The following is a 22,113-nucleotide window of genomic DNA, read 5'->3' on the forward strand; positions in this document are numbered from 1 at the left end:
GACCATATCACAACGGCAAACAAAATGACAATGGCAACTCTGGCTTCTTGTGCAACTGCAAATTTCTTTGCACCACCATTTACGGTCATGCCTTCAGCTGTGAATACTGTAAGCTTGGAAACTGCTAAATTTTTCTGGCTATTTCTTCTCTCTAATATATCCTAAACTTATGTTCACACATCCTGTTAAGTGTCAAGTTACTTGAAAAACAGTTGATAAGGTAATTAATGCCAATATAAAGGTCACTGGAAAGGTCTACCTTTTCCTTAATAAAGGAAGTATTCACATAACCCACAGTTTGCATGGCTTGCTTCAGCCAGTGCAAGGGGCTGGGAAGGGAAATGGAATTAGTTTCAAGATTACATCAGGTTTCCAAAACTATGGCTTCATTTTCTCTGAAGGTCATGATTCATCCTCTATGACAAAAACATTGGTGAAGGGACAGCATGGAAGTGGTTGAGGTGGTAATGGAAAGTCAGCCAACATGAGCACGTGGTCATGTGAAAGCACAGACAAGAAAAGAGTGCCCAAGACTGAAGCGATAGCCATGGTGAAGATAAGCCACTTAAATGGCCGCGTTTAAGAAAATAAGATCTGAAAAGTGTCAGGATTGTATATTCTCTCTGATATAGAAAGCCACTGGGTTTGTGCCAGCTCAGAACTGTGCAAATCCTCATGTTTACTGTAGCCTATTCTCTCCCATATGACCATCAACTCTCTCCAATTCTCCTATCACCCACCTACACCAAGGGCAATTTACAGTAGGCAATTAACATACCAACCGGTACAACTTGGTGAAAACCCACATGGTCATAGATAGCACATTAAGACTCTGCAATGCTGCTACCTGCATTAGAGGTAGGAACACTACCTCCTCCGCAGGTAGTGCTGCTGCAGGTAGGGGTGATGGTGAAAAATGGATGGTTCAACAAATGCTAAAGGTCGAGAAAGATAAGCAAGAATAGATGATGCTGACTCTTTAGTCATCTCCAACTAGTGATCAGCATAGAACCTAAACCAGTCCTTCCTGAATCAAGAGCTATAACATTACTACTGTATCACAAAATATTTCCCCAAGTTTGTACAAGGCCAAATGCAGGCAATACTTACCCATTGCCCTGTCTGGCCAAGTGATAGACTATAGTAGCAGAAGTGACAGTTTTGCCAGTGCCTGGAGGGCCCTGGATCAGACTGAGGGGACGCTGAAGAACAGTCTTCACAGCATAGACCTGTTGGAAAGATCAAGAATCTCAGATGACCTTTCAACATTCATGTTGAAGCTTTGCCAGTGCATCTCAATGCACTAATTACACTCCACTTTCAGTACACGACTTCAAACTGCTGCAATTCAAACAGCATTTAGTTTAGTTTACTAAATGTTCCACAGTTCATTTGAGTAGAATATCAGTTGCAGCACTATTTACATACGATTTAAAACACTAATTTACAATATTCTGCTGTAAATGGAGTTTAAATGGATTTAAACTCACTACAGCCAGACATATGCTGCGGCAGCAAGTCACTCATTGTAAAATTCTCTACTGCTCTTTATAGAGGAGTTTCACTGGCCAGATCGTACACAGGAAAAAAGATTAAAACCTGCAATGCGGAGCAGATTGGAAAACCACTGTATTCTCATAGTACCATTGCCATTAGGTACAGAAGGTCAGGTCACTGCCTACTCCTGTTGCAATGCCAACAGATACATATTGATGCTTAAACCCAAGGAGCTCACACTACTGTACATATACCAAGTACTGTTGCCCTGAAAGGCTACAGGGCACACCTGAAGCAAAGATACCTTTGCTGATTCCTCCCAGCAGCAACACAAAGTGAACAATGTCACTTGATGATAACTGGCAGATAAGTGGTTTCATTGTGTGCAAACAGAATATAAACGCATCCTTGGTTACCTTGGTATCTGCCTCAATCCCAGCTAACACGGCAAATCATAACATGGCAAAATTGGCTTCTTTCCCTTCTATTCTGGAACCTCTGTGCATGTAAAGGAGACTGTACCAGAAGATTCAGAATATTGTACAGCCAGCATTGTAATACAATGACAAAGCGTGTGCAACAAGCTTGTGATTGACATTTTATGGAATTGCTTCATCTCCAGGTCAGACAGTGAACCTCAGTCCCTAGAAGCATCAGGTACCATAGAACCATACAGCACAAAAACAGGCCCTTCGGCCCACCATGTTGTGCCGTCCATCAAACCACCCTCACACTACCTAACCCCTTCCTCCCGCATATCCCCCCATCCCACACTCCTCCATATGCCTATCCAACAAGCTCTTGAACCTGTTCAATGTATCTGCCTCCACCACCACCCCAGGCAGTGCATTCCATGCACCAACCACTCTCTGGGTGAAAAACCTCCCCCTGACATCTCCCCTGAACCTCCCACCCATAACCTTAAAGCCATGACCTCTCGTCTTGAGCATTGGTGCCCTGGGAAGGAGGCGCTGACTGTCTACTCTATCTATTCCTCTCAGTATTTTATATACAATTGGACCAGGTTAATATACATGGTCTGAAACAAGTCTGAGAGGCTGCCACTTTGATTTGTTTTATTACTGAAGTGATACCAGCACAATGATGTGTTGAAAGAAAGAAGCAACTACATACAAATCTACTTTGATGAGAAGGGAATAACCAAGTCAGATACAATGTTAAAAGAAAATTACTCAAAACATCTACCTGTGAGTGATTGAGGTCAGGCAGACCATGAGCAGTGAAGCGTTTGGGTAGCTGGCATTTAATAATCACATCCTCAACCTCATGGCCAAGCAACTTGTGGTAAATGTAGCCAGAGACAGAGGTCTCATCCACAGCAAAGGTTTTCAGTGCACTCTGCATTCTGTAATGGGCAAAAAGCAGAGGTGAATACAAGCATCTGAAAGGAAGATCTTGTAAAGAATGACAAAACAAAAATACAGGCAAGGAGTTTTATTTCTGTAGGGTTATTGGAGGACTGATCTGTAAGTTTTTTGAAACAGAGTTGGGTACACTGCAGCAGATGACATCCTTCTGTGTTGTTAAAATACTGTTTTTTTTAAATGCGAGGCCTTGCATTTTCGACAGGGAACTTTCATTATCACACAGTAGAAATTGCATTCATTTCATTCATTGAAATAAATGCACATTCTATATCTTCAAATATTGCATCTTACAGATTGAAATTTTTCACATTTGCATCACTGGGATCAGGTGTAACGATGCTCACTGCTAAGCATCACACAAAGCAGAACTCTGCTTCACAAGCAACATGCCCACAGCTTGGGGCTATCCTGACCAAGGGCATGTCCAGTGTCTTTTGATTCCGGCATCATTTTCACTGTACAACTGATATGCCCGTAACACCCTACTTCATTGTTTTTTTTTAAAAACAATCAGTTTATACTGTTTGCTGCAAGTCAAACAGCCATTGGTTAAAATATTCATCCAGCTAGATATCCTCATATCAGCTGCATGGAATCACAGAGATGATTAAACCATAAGCTATCCTGTGATACCACACTTGCACTTACTATTGGAGTGGAGTAGCTTTAGTGCTGTAAACATCAAACCCAAGGCAGAAAACAAAGGTTGATAATGCTATATTTAAGGGCAAAGGCAGGTAAACTGGCAACTTACCTATCAAATGAAGTTGATTTCCAGACAAAATCCACCTGGAAGTTGTGAGTTACTTCAACTGGGGCTCCAACACTGCTGCGGAGTTCAATGGCAATCTCATCCCCATAATCTGCATAGGTTAGTTAGAGACAACTCCCAGCCTAACACGGTCAGGTCTAACAATGTCACTCTCATACAGCCCGCAACTGTTCTCTTGTTTTAAAATGACCTGAATCATATGACTTAAGTGCTTGAAAGGAATATGGGAAGCCAAAAGCAAATGATTCAGAAATAAGCAGTACAAAGTTCAAGAGTAAATTTTGAAGTCAGATGCAAAGGCTGGAGAATAGACAGTAATGGAGATTGATTACTCTTAATGAACGAAAGACACAGTCACACACAGGAAGGGAGACACTCCAGCTATTATTGAAACAAAGCAGCACAGAAATAGAAGTCCAAATTGTTACAGGGCTTTCAGACTAGATAGCTTGGCATAAAAAAATGTAGTGGGGCCATAATACTGGTTAAAAAAAGTTGTTGTAACAACAAGGGATTGTGTGCTATAACAATTAACCATTGAAACAAGGGACACACTGTTGGGAGCATACCGTTGGCTCTGAAACAGGAGACAGCAAGTAGAAGAGCAAATATGAAGGAAAATGAGAGTAGTGTAAAAGAATGGCAGGGGATCTCAGCTACCCTGACATTAAAAATACAGAGGATACAGAATCCTTAAAGTTAAAAATTTTTAAAAAAGGAGGGGTGGGAGGTGCAGTTCTGGACAAATTTAGGTTTTGAAATTGGGCAGGTGGGTACTGATAGAAGGTCACTTTGGGGTAGTGATCATAATTCACTTGTATTATATTAAAAAAAGGATGAACAAAAGGACCAACAAGATAATTACAAGTCAATTAGCCTAACATCAGGGGCAAATCAGTGGAAAAAATTGAGGGAATGTATTAATTTTCATTAAAATAGGCAGCAATTAATCAAGCTGTCAATACAAATTTGTCAAGGAAGGTCATGTCTGACTAACAAGTGAATTACTTGAGGTGATAACGAGGAAGATCAAAAAAAGCAGTGCATCAGATGTAGTGTATATGAGATGTTTCATGATATCTCGTGAGATTACTCAGAGAAGTATAATGCTTGAGACTCAAGGGAAAGTAGCAACTTTAAGACAAAATTGGAAGCTGTTTGCACCAGGGGTTCTCAGGTGTCAGTACAAGTTTTAGTGCTTCTTGATTTGGTATCAAGCCATCAAACCACAGCTGGGGAGCCATGTGAACTTTTGGTGGAACAAATGCAAGTCCACCATTGTTAAGATGATGCTTCTAGCATAACTAAATACAAGATGTGTAGAAACTGGACCTACTTTTCCATTGGAGAGAAGGAAATGGGTGATTTGTTTGATAAGGATGCAATAGAATTTTAAGGATAAGTTTCCAACAAGAGGGGAAAAAAGTGAAGAGTCATACAAAAATTGTGAACAGAGAACAAGCAAATGTATTTTTTCTTTAACTTTAAAAAGACAGGATGAGAGATGAAGAGAATGCACCAGCAAAGAATATATAAATGTTTACAAACAGATTGTTCAGTAAGTGAGATAAAGTGATCTGGAAACAGGTATTAGGCCAAATGCTTATCAATGATCAACTCCCACACAGAAAGGCTGAGTAGGGCGGTAGGTTGAATATATTTCTGTCTTACAATTTCAATTGAAATAAAAATGACTTCAAAAGTAACTGAAACTACTCCCATTGTCCCTTGCAGACAAATTCGCAGATGGCAGCGAACCCTTCACAACCATAGGACATCCCAGAGATATAGCCAGTGAAATACTGTGTTTAATTTGTAATGTAGGAAACTGCAGAAGCCAATCTATGCAACAAGGTGTCAAAAGCAGCAACATATTAAATGGTCTGAACTGTTTTGGGGGATAAATATTCATTTGGGATAGAAGGGAGAATATCATTATTCTTATTTCACTGAAGTGACAGTACAAAATGAGAATATTTGAACTATCATAATTACCCCAATGTTTTGAAGACTGTAACTAATCTGTGCACCCCTCTCCACACCCTCACCCTAACCTTGACTCTGCTTTTCTCCCCTGAAATCTTGTCAGACTGTGTATATGTATTTATTCTATTAATGGTAAGACTCTCGGCAGTATGAAGGATCAGAGGGATCTTGGGGTCCGAGTCCATAGGATGCTCAAAGCAGCTGCACAGGTTGACTCTGTGGTTAAGGCATACGGTGAATTGTCCTTCATCAATCAGGGAATTGAATTTAGGAGCAGAGAGGTAATGTTGCAGCTATATAGGACCCTGGTCAGACCCCACTTGGAGTCCTGTGCTCAGTTCTGGTCGCCTCACTACAGGAAGGATGTGGAAGCCATAGAAAGAGTGCAGAGGAGATTTCATGCCTTATGAAAAAAGGCTGAGGGAACTCAGCCTTTTCTCCTTGGAGCGACGGAGGATGGGGGGGACCTGACAGAGGTGTATAAGATGAAAGGCACTGATCATGTGGATAATCAGAGGCTTTTTCCCAGGGCTGAAATGGTTGCCACAAGAGGACATAGGTTTAAGGTGCTGGGGAGTAGGTATAGAGACGTCAGGGATAAGTTTTTTTTTAAAACTCAGAGTGGTGAGTGCGTGGAATGGGCTGCCGGCAACAGTGATGGAGGCAGATATGACAGGGTAATTTAAGAGACTTTTGGATAGGTACATGGAGCTCAGAAAAATAGAGGGCCATGGGTAAGCCTAGTAATTTCTACGGTAGGGACATGTTCGGCACAGCTTTGTGGGCCGAAGGGCCTGAATTGTGCAGTAGGTTTTCTATGTTCTATTTCCCATTAAAAGTTATATTTGAATTGGCTTCCACCATTCTCTGGGAGTACAGATTTTGAAAGCACCATAGGACTTTTTGGTCCCCAAGGTATTTGACAGAGCCAAGCATATCTGACACCTCTGATAATATAGCACTCTTAGCATCTGGGCAGGATTCAGCAGACAGATGTTAGAAGCAGCCCTTATCATTCATATGTAAACAGTATTGTGGCAACTTCAGCTGTACAATAACCATAGGTTAAATTAGTAAGATACAAAGGATACTGTCCGGGACTTTGATCACATGTCCAATTCCTTTCCAGAGAGGTGCAAGGTCACCCTTGTAGCGTAAACAGATCTCATCTCCTTGCATCAGGCGCATATCTAACGAATAAGAGCAATGGGAGTCAGATAATGCCCATAATACACAAGAGCACAGCACATCACTAAACTGCCTCCACAGCATTCACTAACTGCTCTTACTGATCCAGATCTGTTTAAATGCTCCCAAGATCATGGCAAAGTATCTTATTTGCAACTTAAAAAAAATAATTTTGTTAGGCATAGCTCCTTGATCTTGGAATCTAGGGCATCTTCAAACACATGCCAACAATTTGTGTGGGCACATGCTTTGACTCCAATGAGTATTGATTACCCAACCACAGAAGCATTCTGGTTTTAACATCCAGATTTCCACCAGGAAACTCTGAACAATAAAGAGCCATGAAGCTAAATATTCTTCTCTAGCTTGACCCAGATGAACAGATCCCATTGCTGTCGTGCTGCTACTGGGTCAGAGATGCCAGTAATTATTTACTTTTCTGGACTGTGCAACTCAATAAATTCATACATTTTAATCAGAGGCATGGATGGAGATTATTTAATAATTGGTGCAGGTTTAAAGCTATGTAATTCAGTAAAGAATTGTTTCATTTCCCACAATTTCAAAAAGCTGCACCTTTACAGATGCAGTTGTCCAATTCTGTAAATCTGTAAGCTTCAAAATATCCACTTTGACCAAATTGTAGGAACGACTGGCTTGGGAATTACTAGCCTTTGAATAGCAAGTGGCTGCCCACAACAAGTGAGCAATGCCCATGCAAAAGAGCAGTCAAGTTTTGGAGTAAATACTGCATTACATCCAACATTTCTCATTAGCCTCAAATCAGGCCAGAACCCATATAGAATGGACTACAATTTATTGATTTTACAAGGGCTCCTCTGTATGCTTGACACTAGTGCCCACCACAGAAGGTGCACACATTCAGAATGCAAATGCTTACAGCACCCAATGCCTAATGATCCAAAAGAACCAAACATTAATCAGGTCCACTTACCAGAGTCTGTTTTGGGCAGAGTAAAATATGCAATCCTTTTCTTGTTGAGACCCAAGTCCCACCTGACAGTGATGTTGTCCTGAGTCTAAAGTCAGAAATGTAACTGAATTAATTTTTTTAAAAAAAAATCAAGCAATAGGATAATTGTGCCAATGAGAAGGTCACTTCACACAAAATAAATAAAAAGGGAAACTATTGGTCAACCCTAGCTACATATTCTAATTATGTCTTAAAAACTTTAATCAACTAACTCTTTGGGGAGTGCAACAGGAACCTCTGTAATCTCTACTTGTCAGTGAACCTTTGCAGTGCAGGTGTCAGTCTAGTAAATATATGCTACAGAATTTCCCAGGCGTTATACCTAGTGTTAATTAGAATGGTCTAACCATGATTTTGTACTAGCTGTCACACAGTTGCCATTCCCTTGTCCTCAGACCCTCTAGATAAAAAAGGTCAACATGACTATAAATTTTGATTGTGTACCCACCCATGTAATTTTAATAACCCATGTACAATTATCACGGTGACCATAAAACCATCATTGCCATACAAAACTAGATCAGCCTGGTCAGCAAAAAGCAAATCAGAGATCCACTGGCCTGCATCATCATTTAGCTAAGTATACCTAGTGCCACAGAAGCAGCCCTCTTCAGAGTTACTAGGGAAAGAGTTGAAATGAGTAATGCCTGATAGTGCAAAAGATGTTTAAAAATGCTGCCTCTTTGAGGCAGTAGTTCATTCTGTACAATACCTGCGATTCTTTCAGCTTTTTGTCATAGTCAGCCTCCAGTTTGACCAGTGGCCCAAATATGTTCTGGTATTGATAAGCATCTTCATACCGAAGGAGGACATGCTGGGGTTCTTCATCTACCCCGGGCTTCTCCAAATCCTCAAGGGTCGCAGATGGATTGTCCTAAACACGAAGAGTTCCCATTACATAAACAACATTAAAGAGTGTGATTCAGCTGATTGAATCATCATCCATGCTATTCTATCAACTCTGATTATTTCAATTTCTAACCAAACTAGAACTTCTAAAGACAAATCAAATTTAGAGTCAATGTTTTGGATAAGTAAATACAGACAGATGTTACAGTGGATATACCATGCCCATGATATCAGCACATTCTGCAATGACTTGGGTATTTTGCTTTTCAGTTACAGTGACATCATACATTATTGCATTCAACTTCCCTTATGTCCACCCAAGCCTGGAAAGCCGACTACACAGTCTGCCTTTAGCACACACATTGCAAACAAATTGCTGAATACCATTTCAGCAATGTACCAGACTCTGATCCTGGACTACATTCTCTACACCTAGCTACTCAGTATCTAGTGCATGGTTGAAATAGTAATGAACAATTTATTTACAATCTATGCACTAAAGACAAGGTATTCACCCAGCTAACCTTTCTTCTGTATGCTCTCATTCCAATACAAATTCTTTTTGAATGTTTGTTGGAATCCATTGTATCAAATGACACATTACACACAATATACCTTCCAGAGTTCCTCCAGCTTGTTGATCTGCTGCGCTGTAATCTGACGGGCTCGCAGTTGCTCCTGCTCTGAAGGAATCTTCACCAGCCAGGACAAAAAGCAACGATCCTGGATTAATGGCTGCCATTGTGAACTATCCCAGTTGATGTCCTTCAGGCTGCTCTGACTGGCACATGGTTGCCTGTGGAAGGAAAGCAAGTGTGTATAACTTTAAAAATTATTTCTGCTCTTCTAAAGCCACTAACCAACAATAATGAGATCATAGATAACTCTTCAGGAAATGGTTAGCTGAATTGAAATAGCCTTCAGTCATGACAAGCTTTTAAATTTATAATTGTTGTTAAAAAAACCCTCATTTGTCCCATTGTTTTGATGAATACGTTATGCTACAAATACTAAGACTGCATCATATGCTCAACCTATTGTTTCAATAGCTCCTTTTGTGCAAACGAGTTAATTAAAACGTTTCCCAATACTATAGCAATATTAAAGCTCTATAGGAAACAAAAAGCTTAGGCACTCAATGTTAAATGTTATTTTGGGATTCATTTTATTAGACAAATTAAAACACTATGAGCACAAGTTTATAATTTTAATTTACAAATGCTATACAAATAGCTTTACTTCCTGCGTTAGAAATTGGGATGTCTTCATTACTGAAAGAATGAGGAAATTTGCTTTGTATTTCCATCACCTACCATTTACAACTGGCTTTCCACCACAAGCAGAAATACATTTAGAAAAAGTTTGATAAAGGACAAATGATAGGAGGTCAATCTTGAGCCAAGCATCAGTCACAGGCTCATCAGCTGGACCACACAGGTATGCAGGTTCAGAGTGCTTTGAAGATACAGAAGTGTTGTATGGAAAAACATTCCTTACTTGACAAAGCAGTGATGCTACAAAATTTGGGAATTGATGAAATAAAGGTTTCAGTGTCAGATACATGGAAGTAAGGCAGTCAGACATGGCAGTGCAGGAAGTAGACAGATTTTTATAAAGAGGATTAAAAAGTTAAAAGTACAGAAGATGCAGGATACTTAAAGAAAAAAAGTGATAAGTCAGGGAGGGATAGAGAATTTATGGTAAGGGCCAAAAGACCATGGTTTCTGCCCTCCTACTATTTAACAGAAGAAATTATGGCTCATTCAAGACAAATCATCTAATTGAACTAAGGCAGTGGAACAGTTGAGAAGTGGCGGGAAGCAACATCAAGATCAGTGTAACAATGGAAGCTGAGACTGTACTTGCAGATGATATAGTCTTTGGGCTGCATAAAGGGAGAGCAACACCCCCCTCCCCCAAAAGACAGAGATAAAGTGATTTAGGGATAAAGGGAAGGGAAAAGGAAAAGAAACCATCATTATGGATTTCTGGACTATAAATGATAGGTGAGAATGGAAGTGAGCAAGGGAATTTCTACTATAATAACATCCAAGAGGTTTTGGTGAAGAATAGTGCTATGGGCCGTGTTAGAGTGCTCAAAAATAGAGGAAAGAAAAAGTGCCACAACCAGAGAATATTAAGACGTGACCATAGAAGCACTGGTCAAAGTAAGCCACCAGTAGTGTGGTGGGATCAGTTTGTCCTCTAATGAGCAGGGAGTGATTAGCTGGCTTAAATTTATTATTTGTTTACTGATTTCTCTTTCCAATCTAGAACAGAATGAAGGGATGACTTACAGGGAGGAAGATAAAATAGGAAATCTTAATTACATCTACCAAAGATGTTGATCATCCTCAGGTTGCTGGATAATAAAGGATCTCAGAATTACAATCTGCTGTATAAATTATAAACCCTTCACTCTACACAGAAGCAACTTATGTAAACACAAGTTGGCCAAGTCTGTTTCTCTCCCCAGATGCTACATGACCCGAGTATTTCCAGTAATCTTTTTTTAAAAATACAAGCTTCTTAAAACATCATTATGCACCTTAAAACATAGTCACGAAGGAAGCAACTGATATTTTAATTGATTTTTGCCCATCCAATAAAACCAGTACCAGCTTCTCCAAATTGGGAGATTTGGCCTTCCATTCCTGAAATACTGATGGCCAACTAAGTTTCAAGAGGCTGCAAGTTGTTTTTCAGTATCATAATCAGTGGCCTGTCTTAATTATGAATCCTGACATAGGTAGCCCTTGCTCGTGCAGATCATGCATGAATGATTTCCCCAGTATGCAGGGGCTCAGAACCTTTCATAAACTGGCTCTGATATTCCAGCCCAACAATAGATCAACAAATTCAGCATAGCCATACTCAGGCCCAAGGTCATACCATTACAGATTCTACAGCTAAGAAACAAATTTGTCTACATTAATGCATCAGAATACCCCTTAATGTATTTTTTAATCTTGTGCTCCTCGCTTCCTCTTAAATACATCCAGACTATTAGCCTCCACCAAGTCATATGATAGACACTTTCTCACTGTTCTGTGAGAAGAGCTTTCTGCTGAATTTGACTTTTGTCTACTGATATACTCCAGTTTTGCTCTCCACATGGAAATATAGTGTCTATTCTATCAAAACCTTTCATTTCTTTAAAGACTTGCATTGATAGAATTAGAACATTTACAATACCAAAGACCATTAGGTCCATCAAAATCATACTAGTTTGCAGATGATACCACTGTAGTGGGCGTATCTCAAATAATGATGATTCGGAGTACAGGAAGGAGATAGAAAGCTTAGTGACATGGTGTCATGACAACCTTTCCCTCAATGTCAGCTAAACAAAAGAGCTGGTTGTTGACTTCCAGAAAGCGAATGGTGCAGATGCTCCTGTCTACATCAACTGTGCTGAGGACAAGAGGATTGAGAGCTTCAAGTTCTAAGGAGTGAACATCACCAATAGCCTGTCCTGGTCCAACCACGTAGATGCCAGAGCCGAGAAAGCTCACCAGAACCTCTACTTCCTCAGGAGGCTAAAGAAATTTGGCATGTCCCCTTTGACACCCAGCAACTTTTATCAATGCACCATAAAAAGCATCCTATCTGGATGCATCACAGCTTGGTATGGCAACTGCTCTGCCCGGGACTGCAAGAAACTGCAGAGAGTTGTGGACACAGCTCAGCACATCACAGAAACCAGCCTCCCCTCCATGGACTCTCTCTATACCTCTCGCTGCCTCAGTATAGCAGTCAGCATAATCAAAGACCTCACTCATCCCAGACATTCTCCATTTTCTCCCTTCCCATCAGGCAAAAGATACAAAAGCCTGAAAGCATGTACCACCAGGTTCAAGGACAGCTTCTATCCCACTGTGATAAAGACTATTGAACAATTCCCTAGTATGATAAGATGGACCTTTAACCTCACAATCTACCTTTGCACTTTACTGCCTACCTGCACTTTCTCTATAGCTGTGACACTTCATTCTATATTGTTTTTCCTTGTACTACCTTAATGCACTGTGTAATAAATTGATCTGTATGAACAGAATGCAAGACAAGTTTTTCTACTGTATCTCAGTATAAGTGACAATAATAAACCAATACCATCATGTCTGTGCTACTACCAACTATCTCAATTTGATGCCATTTATAACATTAGAAATTGCATTTTGATTTTGCAATCCAAATTCTTATTTTATGAATTCTCAACAGGAGCCCTAGCACCAACCCTAGTGAGACCTCATTTTCACTTTCTCTATATCTGAATAATTGTTTTTGCTATCCTCTGCGGTTTTAAAGTCAGCTGGCTATCTACTCTAGTAGCTAGAGTTCCCTGACTCTACTTTAATCTATTACATGATACATAAAACTTGGACCATCTGCATTGACTGCATTACTCTTATCTAATCTCTCCAATACATTTCAAAGAATTCAATGGAGTTGGACAAGCTAGTCTTTCCTTGTTGAAATTCAAGCTGATTATTCAACATTATGCATTTGCTTGTTAGATACTACTCAATTTTCTCCTTAGTGAGATTCCATGATATTTCTCCCCAGCTACCAAGAGTTAATGTGATTGCTCTACAACTTCCTGGTCATATTTAATGACCTTCTTAAACACTGCTATAACGTTAGCTATCTGTCAATCCTCTGTCACTACATTTTTAAAAAAATGAATTACTAATTTACAAATTGTGTAATAGTGCACACCATTCTGCTCTAGATGCTCTTTTAACCTGCAATCGATCCAAGGCAGGGGCTTTACCTTAGTTTCATTAGTTTATTTTTACCTTTTACCAAATTCCAGTTTATCATTCCTAATTCCAACTTTTAATGTCATGCTCACCTGTTCGTTCTCCTGGAACTTTCTTCCCTGAGTTCAACTAAGTCTGAACATTTTTATAGTCAACTCATCAACTTTTAATTCTCTGTAGCCTCAGACACGCTCACTCACCTGCAGAGTAGCACCACCACAGAGTCAGCCTTGGCAGGGATAAAACCAAGGAGAAACACGTTCCTGCAGCCACAGTTGTAGCACTCCAAGACAGTCTCCCCCAGAGGTCCATCTTTATGCAGAGTCACCTCCTTGCATTTGGCTCTCACCAGGTGGTTTACAATATGGCTGCAAAAGAACAAGGTGAAAATGAAACCAAAAGAACATTTACAAAATTTCAGAATTGAAAGGCAGGCAACAAAATGTTTTTTAACACTATCAAAAAAATTTAAAAAGAGGATCCACTTAAAACAAAGAAACTAACTTTAATTCAGAGCAGCTTTCACATCTTCAGGAAGTCTCAAGGGACCATAATTAATCAATTAATCATTTTTCCAGGCAAATAGTACAACCAACCTACAGAAAGGTCTCAGAGATAAAACTAGTTAAATGGTTTTGGTGATGTTGGATGAGAGATAAACATTTAGCCTAGCCACAAGGGAAAACTCCTTTGCTCATTTTCAATATGTGACATGGGATTAGTTACAAGACAGATGGGCCTCGTTTCAGTACCTCAATTGAAAGCTGGCATCCCAGTATGCAGCATTACCCAACTATTGTACAGAAATATCACACCAGATTATGCACTCAAATTTTTTTGTTTGACTTTGGGTCATAGTGCCAGCGATGTCACAATGGCCTACAAGAACATAAGAAACATGAAGAGTAACTGTTGGGCCTCTAGCCCTTGTTCCACCATTCAATATGATGGCAGATCCTGTATCAACCCGATAATCGCTTGACTCCCTTAATATTCAATATACAAAGATGTTTTCAACCACACTGCACCATGAACAACATTTAAAAAGATCCGCTGAAGCCTCATCTTGAGGTTTATTTGGGCACAGACTTAGTATAGAGAATTAATTCAGTGAATCATTCAATGCTGCAAGCATCCCACAGCAGCAAGCTTGGCAACTCCAAGGCACAGAAAGGAATAAAGCTAACTTCATTTTCTTATCTCCTTTGATTACAATGAAAATTCCCTCCAAGAATAAAGTTGATCATTTTCTTAGAATAATTGTCCTCCACTCTCCCATCGTTCACTGCTCCCACAGCTGATATGACAGCTTACACTCCCCTCACCATCTGCATCAAAATCACCATCATCTAACATCTTGAAGCAATGCAGCAATATAATATGATCTATATTAGATTAACCTTTAAATGCTGGAATCTTCATTTCATGGCAAGTTGGCTGTTTGAATGAAATATTAAAGGATTGCTTTTGTGAACAGTGAAAACAGTCAAGTTAAAATCTGGTGCTAACTTTATTCAGTATAATAATAAAAAGGGCACCGTAGGAAGCACAACTTTTAAGAGTCAAAACACAAACAGTGCATTCATTACATATAATTGCAAAAGGTAAGCTTGTCACAGTAAGATAAAATATAGCACCTTCAACACCTAACAAGCTCAGCTGATAACTAAGGATCTATCACATGTGCATGGTTATTAAGTCCAGGGGAAATTAGTTGGTGCAAAGTCCATTAGAGTGCACTAGAGCATAACACCAAAAATGCTTCATTAATTCCACTTTTTACTGGTATGAATCACAGTAATCAACCTAAGAATTCCAACAGATGGGGGCAACTAATTTAGTTTTAGAGGCTTGGATCAAACAGTACACAGCAATTCCCTACTCTCACAGGACCTTGTGCATCAATCAAAGTAGGGAAATGAAGTCTCAGTTGAAAGAATCCTCTCTCCAAAAGAGAGTCAGTCTGAAGTTTGGTCCTCAAATTTGGGGCCTGAATTCAAACCACTGACTCAGATTCAAGAGTGCTGCCCAATGCACCAAGTTGACTAACAATTCCTTCAAAAATCAGTTCTAATTGTTTACAGAAAGACTCCCAACTCACCTGCCAGAGGTGTTTCCACGTCCATTACAGAACCATTTCTTGCTGGTATTGCAATAAACTACACAGGCTGGATCATGAATCCCACAATAACTGGAAACAGAAGAAAATGAATTAAATTAACTGCATTTAAAAGATCTATAATTTTAGTGGTTCATATTTTAATGACAAACAGATTCTGAAAGGGATTGGGTGCTGGTGTGGATAAGAAGGAACTAGAGGCACACGTTCATTCCATTACATTCAGAAGCCAAAAGGAAAACAGATTCATTAACATTTGCCATTTAAATAGCTTTTTCCCCCCTTCAGAGCGCCAGACATATCAGGATTAACTTCTGATTAAGAACTAGTTGAGGGGAAAGCCTTCTTGTGTAGGGCAAATGGAAGCCAATTATTTTTCCAATATCACAATCCATATACAGATCAGAAAATACACCAATAACATACCAAATATCAAAAGATTATACCCAGCCATTATTCAAACAAACTTAGAAAATCAAAGAATTTAGCTGTTGCAACTACAGGCCATCTGCTGAGTCTATCCAATAGAATCAATGGACCACTTTTCAACTGGAGTGGGTTAAACCCTGGAGGGAGAGCCACATACCAGGCTACACCCTGGAGGGAATTTGATTACAAACACAAACTGGTTACTTTGACCTTGTGTAGCTCTAAGTGAAGGTACACCGTGTACTAAGATGTTCCTTTAGGAACACTGCAGCTGGTGACTAATGCATGAAGTTCAGAAACAGCTTGACAAATTAGGCTAGTAACCTTTTGCCAAATTCAAACCTAAAACCAGATTATAGATATAGGATCAGAGGGGGACCATGGTACACATTTCTGGATTTGTTTTGATGAAACTTCGTTCAGAACCATTAAAACCTATGCAATTAGAGCCCTGCAGCAATTAAAAGCTGGAATTAATAAAAGTTCTTTTGTTATAAAAACAGATGCATTCATTTCCTATGTTAATTTCTTTATGAACGATCCAAAATCCAAATGTGCATCAAACTAGAACTGTCCAAAATACAAAATTTAACTTGAATAACTGAAACAATTTTCTTGGTGTTTGACCAGGAGAAAAGACAGGAGCGTTCAACAAGCTGCAAACTCAAAATGAACAAATATCAAGTTTAGAATTTGCAAAGGAAGTTCCCGATTCACCTTGTATGACTACGTGGAGCAGGGTGAACAAGGAATTAGCTTGAGCTTCCATGGTCACATTCCAGTTGCCATTACTAAAATCATAGATGTGATCTGTGGGATGCACCAGGACATAACATGGATTGGGAAACTGAATTAATAGCTAGTAACTACCTTGATAAAATTTCCAGTTCTTATTGCTGGTAACCACTTTCCTTGAAGTTTAGTCAAAGCCTCAAACAAACTGCTCAAAATTGCCAGAGAGATTAAAGTTTGGGGATAGAAGGCTTGTTTTCATCCAACACTACAAAAGGATTTAAAACAATTTATGCCATCTGCTAGCCAGACTATGTTTCAGTGATTTATACAATAGAGATGCTAATTAGCAGATTCATTCTGTCTTGCTGCATAATTCTACCAATATAAACCAATTACTGAACTATTTAAATGATTAAACAGAAAAATCAAATTATGGCACCTGCAGGCATGCAGAGGAAGATCCTTGGTGTAGTATGTATCCTCTTCATCCTCTTCAAAGTTCAGTTCTGGTAACAACTGACTTGCTTTGGCAACTGCATCATCAACTGCCCCGTTCTGGAGAACACCATCTGGTCCATTCACCTGAGTAAAGATAAAGAATCCCCATAAATACACAATCTATGGGCCAAACGGTTTTCATTCACAATGATCAACAGCTATCATATCCAAGTGATGAAAAGGAGACAGAAATTTGCTTCCATCTTCCATGAAACTTGCTTTGTGCTGTAGTCTCCGCTCTGGTCAGGATATTTCCACAATACAAAAGTGAACCCCATCATTATTCTGTGCAGTTTCTTTAACTATTCCACCACATTTGATGAAGTCAGAAGACAGAGTGCTTCCAGCGAGATGGCTAGCAAACCAGCAGCATGTGCACAACTTCAATCATTCAAGACTAGGCGAGCAACAACTGTTTGGACAATTGTCATCACCCTGACAATCAATACAAGTGCACAGCTTATCAGAACAAGATAGAAAATTGCCAGACCTAGGAACTGCACTCCCTAACTCTTATACAAATACAGGATTTAACTGGTTACCTTTATTAGCCTGGAACCTTTTATAGCACTGACAAAAGACCAGTTAATGTTAAAAATTCATTTCAGCAAAGTTTAAGGGAGAAAATAGCGATGATCTCCCGAATTGCTGAATTTATAATTGCTAGTTTCTCATTTAGGGCTCCTGCTCTAGGTCTCTGTTATTCACATCAGAATATCAGTTCTTTCAAACCAAGTTAAAATAATACAAGTGTATTAACTAAGTCCAGGTGAATCAGCAATGTACCTTCTGGGGCATTTAAGACCAAGATATATTCCGCATATACAGACAACACATGATTAGATGTGTCTGCCTAATCACAACAAGCTCTCCACAGTAACTGAACTCCCTTCTCAGTGAGATCACACGGTTGTTATGACAACCATTACAGATACAATGGAACGCTCACAAAATTCTGACAGCTGTTCATTCACTCTTCTGGAGTTCAATTAATGAACCAAATCTGTTAATTTATGTTAAGAGGGTGCGATACCAATGTCTATACGCCTGCAAGTTCTACACAGAATTAAAAATGCCCCCAGTCTCCAATGAAAAAATTACTCCAACTTCTGTCATGGCACCATGGTTCAGAAGTACCCAAAAGTCTGGTCATTCGTTAAGAGATTCCTCTCCTTAGCCAACACCAGTATTCTTGGCAACAGTCTATTGCTAACTGAACAAGTATCTAAGTTGTACGTTCTGCATCACCTTTCAAAGCTGGTATGGAGTCTTAATTCACTTCTCATTTAAACACAACGTGCAATGAAAATAAGACCCATTTCTACAACTGATCAACAACCAGTTCTCTGATAACCAATGAGAAGTTAGCAAAGATGCAGGGGCTGTCCTATTATTTGCAAAAGAGCAGATGGCATCTGAAAGACAGTTTAAACCTTCCACATTTGTTTTGATGCATTATCTAAAATGACTAACAATATGACATTTTCCATATGACAAATAACAGAAAACAAAAAGTCTAGAAATCTGAAAAACAAATGTTAGAATCATTCTACAGATCAGAGAGTTTTGTTAGTGACTTTTCAACATAATGAGGAATAACTGGAAAATAAACATTTTTAAGTTGTAGAGGAGGAGTGGTTTCACAGTTCTAGCCTTTATTTCATTCCAATTCTCATTCACATTTTATCTGGACAGAACACCTGCAATTAACAAGACTTCTCTTCCCTAACTCGGTACCATCACTTGTGCCAGCCAGGCTCTCTTGATCGCCAGCTATCAAAGACATTCCCTTTGTCCTTTCAGACCCATCCCCCCTCCTTCTCGACAACTTAAAACATGATTTCTGATCTTTCCTATTTTAAAGAATGGTCAAACCAAAAATGTTACCTCTGGAAAATGAGATAGTGAGGATGACAAACAAATTACAAGACATTTTCAGACAAATAATTGGCAAATGAAGCAATGTTCATAAATGTAAATTATTATTGGTTAATTATTGTCATGTGTACGGAGATACAGTGAAAAAACTTGTCTTCATGCCATCTGGGCAGATCATGCCATACATAAATACATTGAGATAGTAAAAAGAAAACAGAATGCAGAATATAGTGCAGCAGCTTCAGAGAAAGTGCAATGAGGGTAAACAAATGAAATGAAATGCAACGGCCACAACAGGAATAAGAGGTCACCTGCTACTTGGATGGTGAGAGTAGCGGGGATTAGAGATCTAGAACAACTACATCAATAAAAGTTGCACTAAGCTAGTAAGGCCTAAGAAAAAGCAAACCATACAAATAGGCTTATTTCTAGAGGGATAGAATTGAAAAGTACAGTTATCTGAATCTATTTTGAACTTTGGTTAGATCTGGCCAAGAGTACTGCACATAGTTTTGGTTGTCATGTTGTAGAAACATGGAGGCACTGGGGAGGATGCAGAGGTTTAGAAATCTGATACCAGAAAAGCAAGGGTATGCATATTTGGAAAGGATGAACAGACTGACTCTTTTCTGGAGGAAAGGCTGAAGGGTGTCCAACATGTTAGGACATCTTTTAAGACTAAGAGTTTTGATAAAGTGGATCCAAAGAAAATGCTTTCACTTGTGAGAAATAAGCTAATTAGAAATCATCAATTTAAGACAGTCATCCATAAATCTAATAGGAAATTCAGAAGAAACTTCTTTACCCAAAGATTAGCGAGAATGTAGAACTCACTTCACTACAGTCACGTACCAGCAACAAAAGAAACACACCAAGTGTTAACTATTTTATTAATAACTATTTATGATAATAAGAAAGAATGAAAGTAAAAATGTTAGAACGTTAGAAGTAAAAATGTTAGATCTTCAACATTAACCCCAAAACTAAACTCGAAGTGTGTGTGTGGCAAATTCCCAAACTCCAAGTCCAGGAATAGTTCTCAAAGTTCAGTTCAGCAAGCTGTAAGGTGAAACATGAGCAAAGGCTTCTGCAAAACCACTGTTGACCGAAGACAAAACAGAGAGAAAATAGACATTACGAAATCCAAATGTTCCACGATGGAACCCATACGACACCTCAGTGTCTACTCAGCAGTGACTACTCCACCGCTTTGTTCCAAAGCATCTGCCACCCCAAAAAGCACTCGAATCATGGCCGTCCACACAAATACCTGTTTCCCCACTACAGGTTAACAACAAAGTGGACTCCACTGGATTATTCCAACGATCCATATGTGGATTGTAGTGACAGACACAGTTATTGCTTTTCATCCATCGATACAGAGACTAGCAGGCAGGTGTCTCTCTCCCTCTCCTCCAACTGACTCCCACTGTCTGCTCCAAAAACGTCATTACGTCCTTATCTTCTGTTGTCGTTATCACACCACACACACATACCACTGTGCTGTGTCTTAAAAGGACATTCACCAATAGTAACCTAGTCCGTAACACTACTACAGACAGGGAGAGGTCGAAGTCAACAGTATAGATGCATTTAAGGGGATCTGTACAATAGCACCTCCATCAGCATTCAGGATGCTTTCCCTGGACTGAAATGATAATGGAATCACTGCTAAATCATAGCTTTAGGGATACCAAGATTCATGTCTTAACAATATGTATATCAAGAGCTCTGTTGCAAGAAGTTGGTTCAGGGCTCAGCCCTCTGCTGGCATGCCAGCAATTATGAAACAGTTCAAGGTATCTCATCATCCCTAAACAATGTGTAATGGCTGCCTCGGAAGACCTAGCCAGCAACCACCATGGAGCTTGTCACCACAGAAATCTCCAGGGTGCAGAGAGCCGAGTAAACCAGGCAAAGAGAGGGAAAGAGCAGCTTCCATCACATCTAAAAGATTAAGAGAGAGACTGTGGGACTTGGCTGGTCTGTCAACACATGGAGCAGCTGCCAGCAGGCTCCAGCAATGACCTGTATTCACCATGCCACTCAGGGGCACCACTTGAGACCTACATCTCAGTATGAAACTCACCCCAGGTATCAAAGTTTATGATCCTGTTATAAATAATAAGAATATTGTCATTTCTAATCAATTATTCTCCTTCAGTTTCCCTTGAATGACCGATTAATAAATCTTTGCATGTGCAGTTCTGGGTGTGAACATCACCAACAGCCTGTCCTGGTCAAATCACGTGGATGCCACGGCCAAGAAAGCTCACCAGCACCTCTACTTCCTCAGGAGGCTAAAGAAATTTGGTTTGTCCCCTTTGACTCTCACCAACTTTTACCAATGCACCACAGAAAGCATCCTATTTGGATGTATCATGGCTTGGTACGGCAACTGCTCTGCCCAGGACCGCAAGAAGCTGCAGAGAGTTGTGGACACAGCCCAGCGCATCACATACACCAGCCTCCCCTCCTTGGACTCTGTCTTTACCTCTTGTCTTGGTGTAGCAGACAGCATAATCAAAGACCCCACCCACCCAGGACATTCTCTCTTCTCTCCTCTTCCATCGGGTAGAAGATACGGGTGCCTGAGGGCACATACCACCAGACTTGAGGACAGCTTCTACCCCACTGTGATAAGACTATTGATCTACTTTTCAATGGTTTTCTCAAACTATATCATGTTTAAACTTGGAAAAAATTAGGAGTGGTACTGTTAATCCTTCGCTTAAATTGAAGATATTTGGAGTCCATTTATTCAATATTTTCGCATGATGTAGATCCCCTTTCAATAACTTTCCAACTTGGAGGAACAGACTTGACGACATAATATTGTTTTGTTTCTACTGAGAAAGTTTAGCCCAGTTTTTTTCCCCTTTTTTGTTGTTTGTTTTTCTTTTGAAAAGTTTTTTTTTGTTTAGTTTATATTGTTTATAATATTTTTTATTGATTTGGGTTTTTTTTAAATTTATATAATAAATCTTTCTCTTTCCTTTCTTTTATATTATATTCAT

General features: G+C 39.5%; 1 protein-coding gene across 4 annotated transcripts in view; it reads right to left on the reverse strand.

Moving 5' to 3' along the window:
- upf1 (UPF1 RNA helicase and ATPase) overlaps window positions 1–22,113 on the reverse strand; it is a 61,102-nt gene that overhangs the window by 11,463 nt on the left and 27,526 nt on the right. For 2 of the 4 annotated variants that reach the window (XM_052037815.1, XM_052037814.1), the window contains exons 2-11: window positions 17,160–17,302; window positions 15,539–15,628; window positions 13,638–13,805; window positions 9,290–9,470; window positions 8,538–8,699; window positions 7,787–7,871; window positions 6,735–6,833; window positions 3,640–3,748; window positions 2,704–2,863; window positions 1,111–1,229 (exon numbers count right to left, since the gene is read on the reverse strand). In XM_052037815.1, the coding sequence (XP_051893775.1) occupies window positions 1,111–1,229; window positions 2,704–2,863; window positions 3,640–3,748; window positions 6,735–6,833; window positions 7,787–7,871; window positions 8,538–8,699; window positions 9,290–9,470; window positions 13,638–13,805; window positions 15,539–15,628; window positions 17,160–17,302 (1,316 nt within the window). Of the gene's footprint in view, window positions 1–1,110; window positions 1,230–2,703; window positions 2,864–3,639; window positions 3,749–6,725; window positions 6,834–7,786; window positions 7,872–8,537; window positions 8,700–9,289; window positions 9,471–13,637; window positions 13,806–15,538; window positions 15,629–17,159; window positions 17,303–22,113 lie in introns of all 4 variants that reach the window. The other 2 variants (XM_052037813.1, XM_052037812.1) reach the window with 1 other exon arrangement.

The sequence above is a fragment of the Pristis pectinata genome, chromosome 24, assembly GCF_009764475.1.
Source record: "Pristis pectinata isolate sPriPec2 chromosome 24, sPriPec2.1.pri, whole genome shotgun sequence".
NCBI lineage: Eukaryota > Metazoa > Chordata > Chondrichthyes > Rhinopristiformes > Pristidae > Pristis > Pristis pectinata.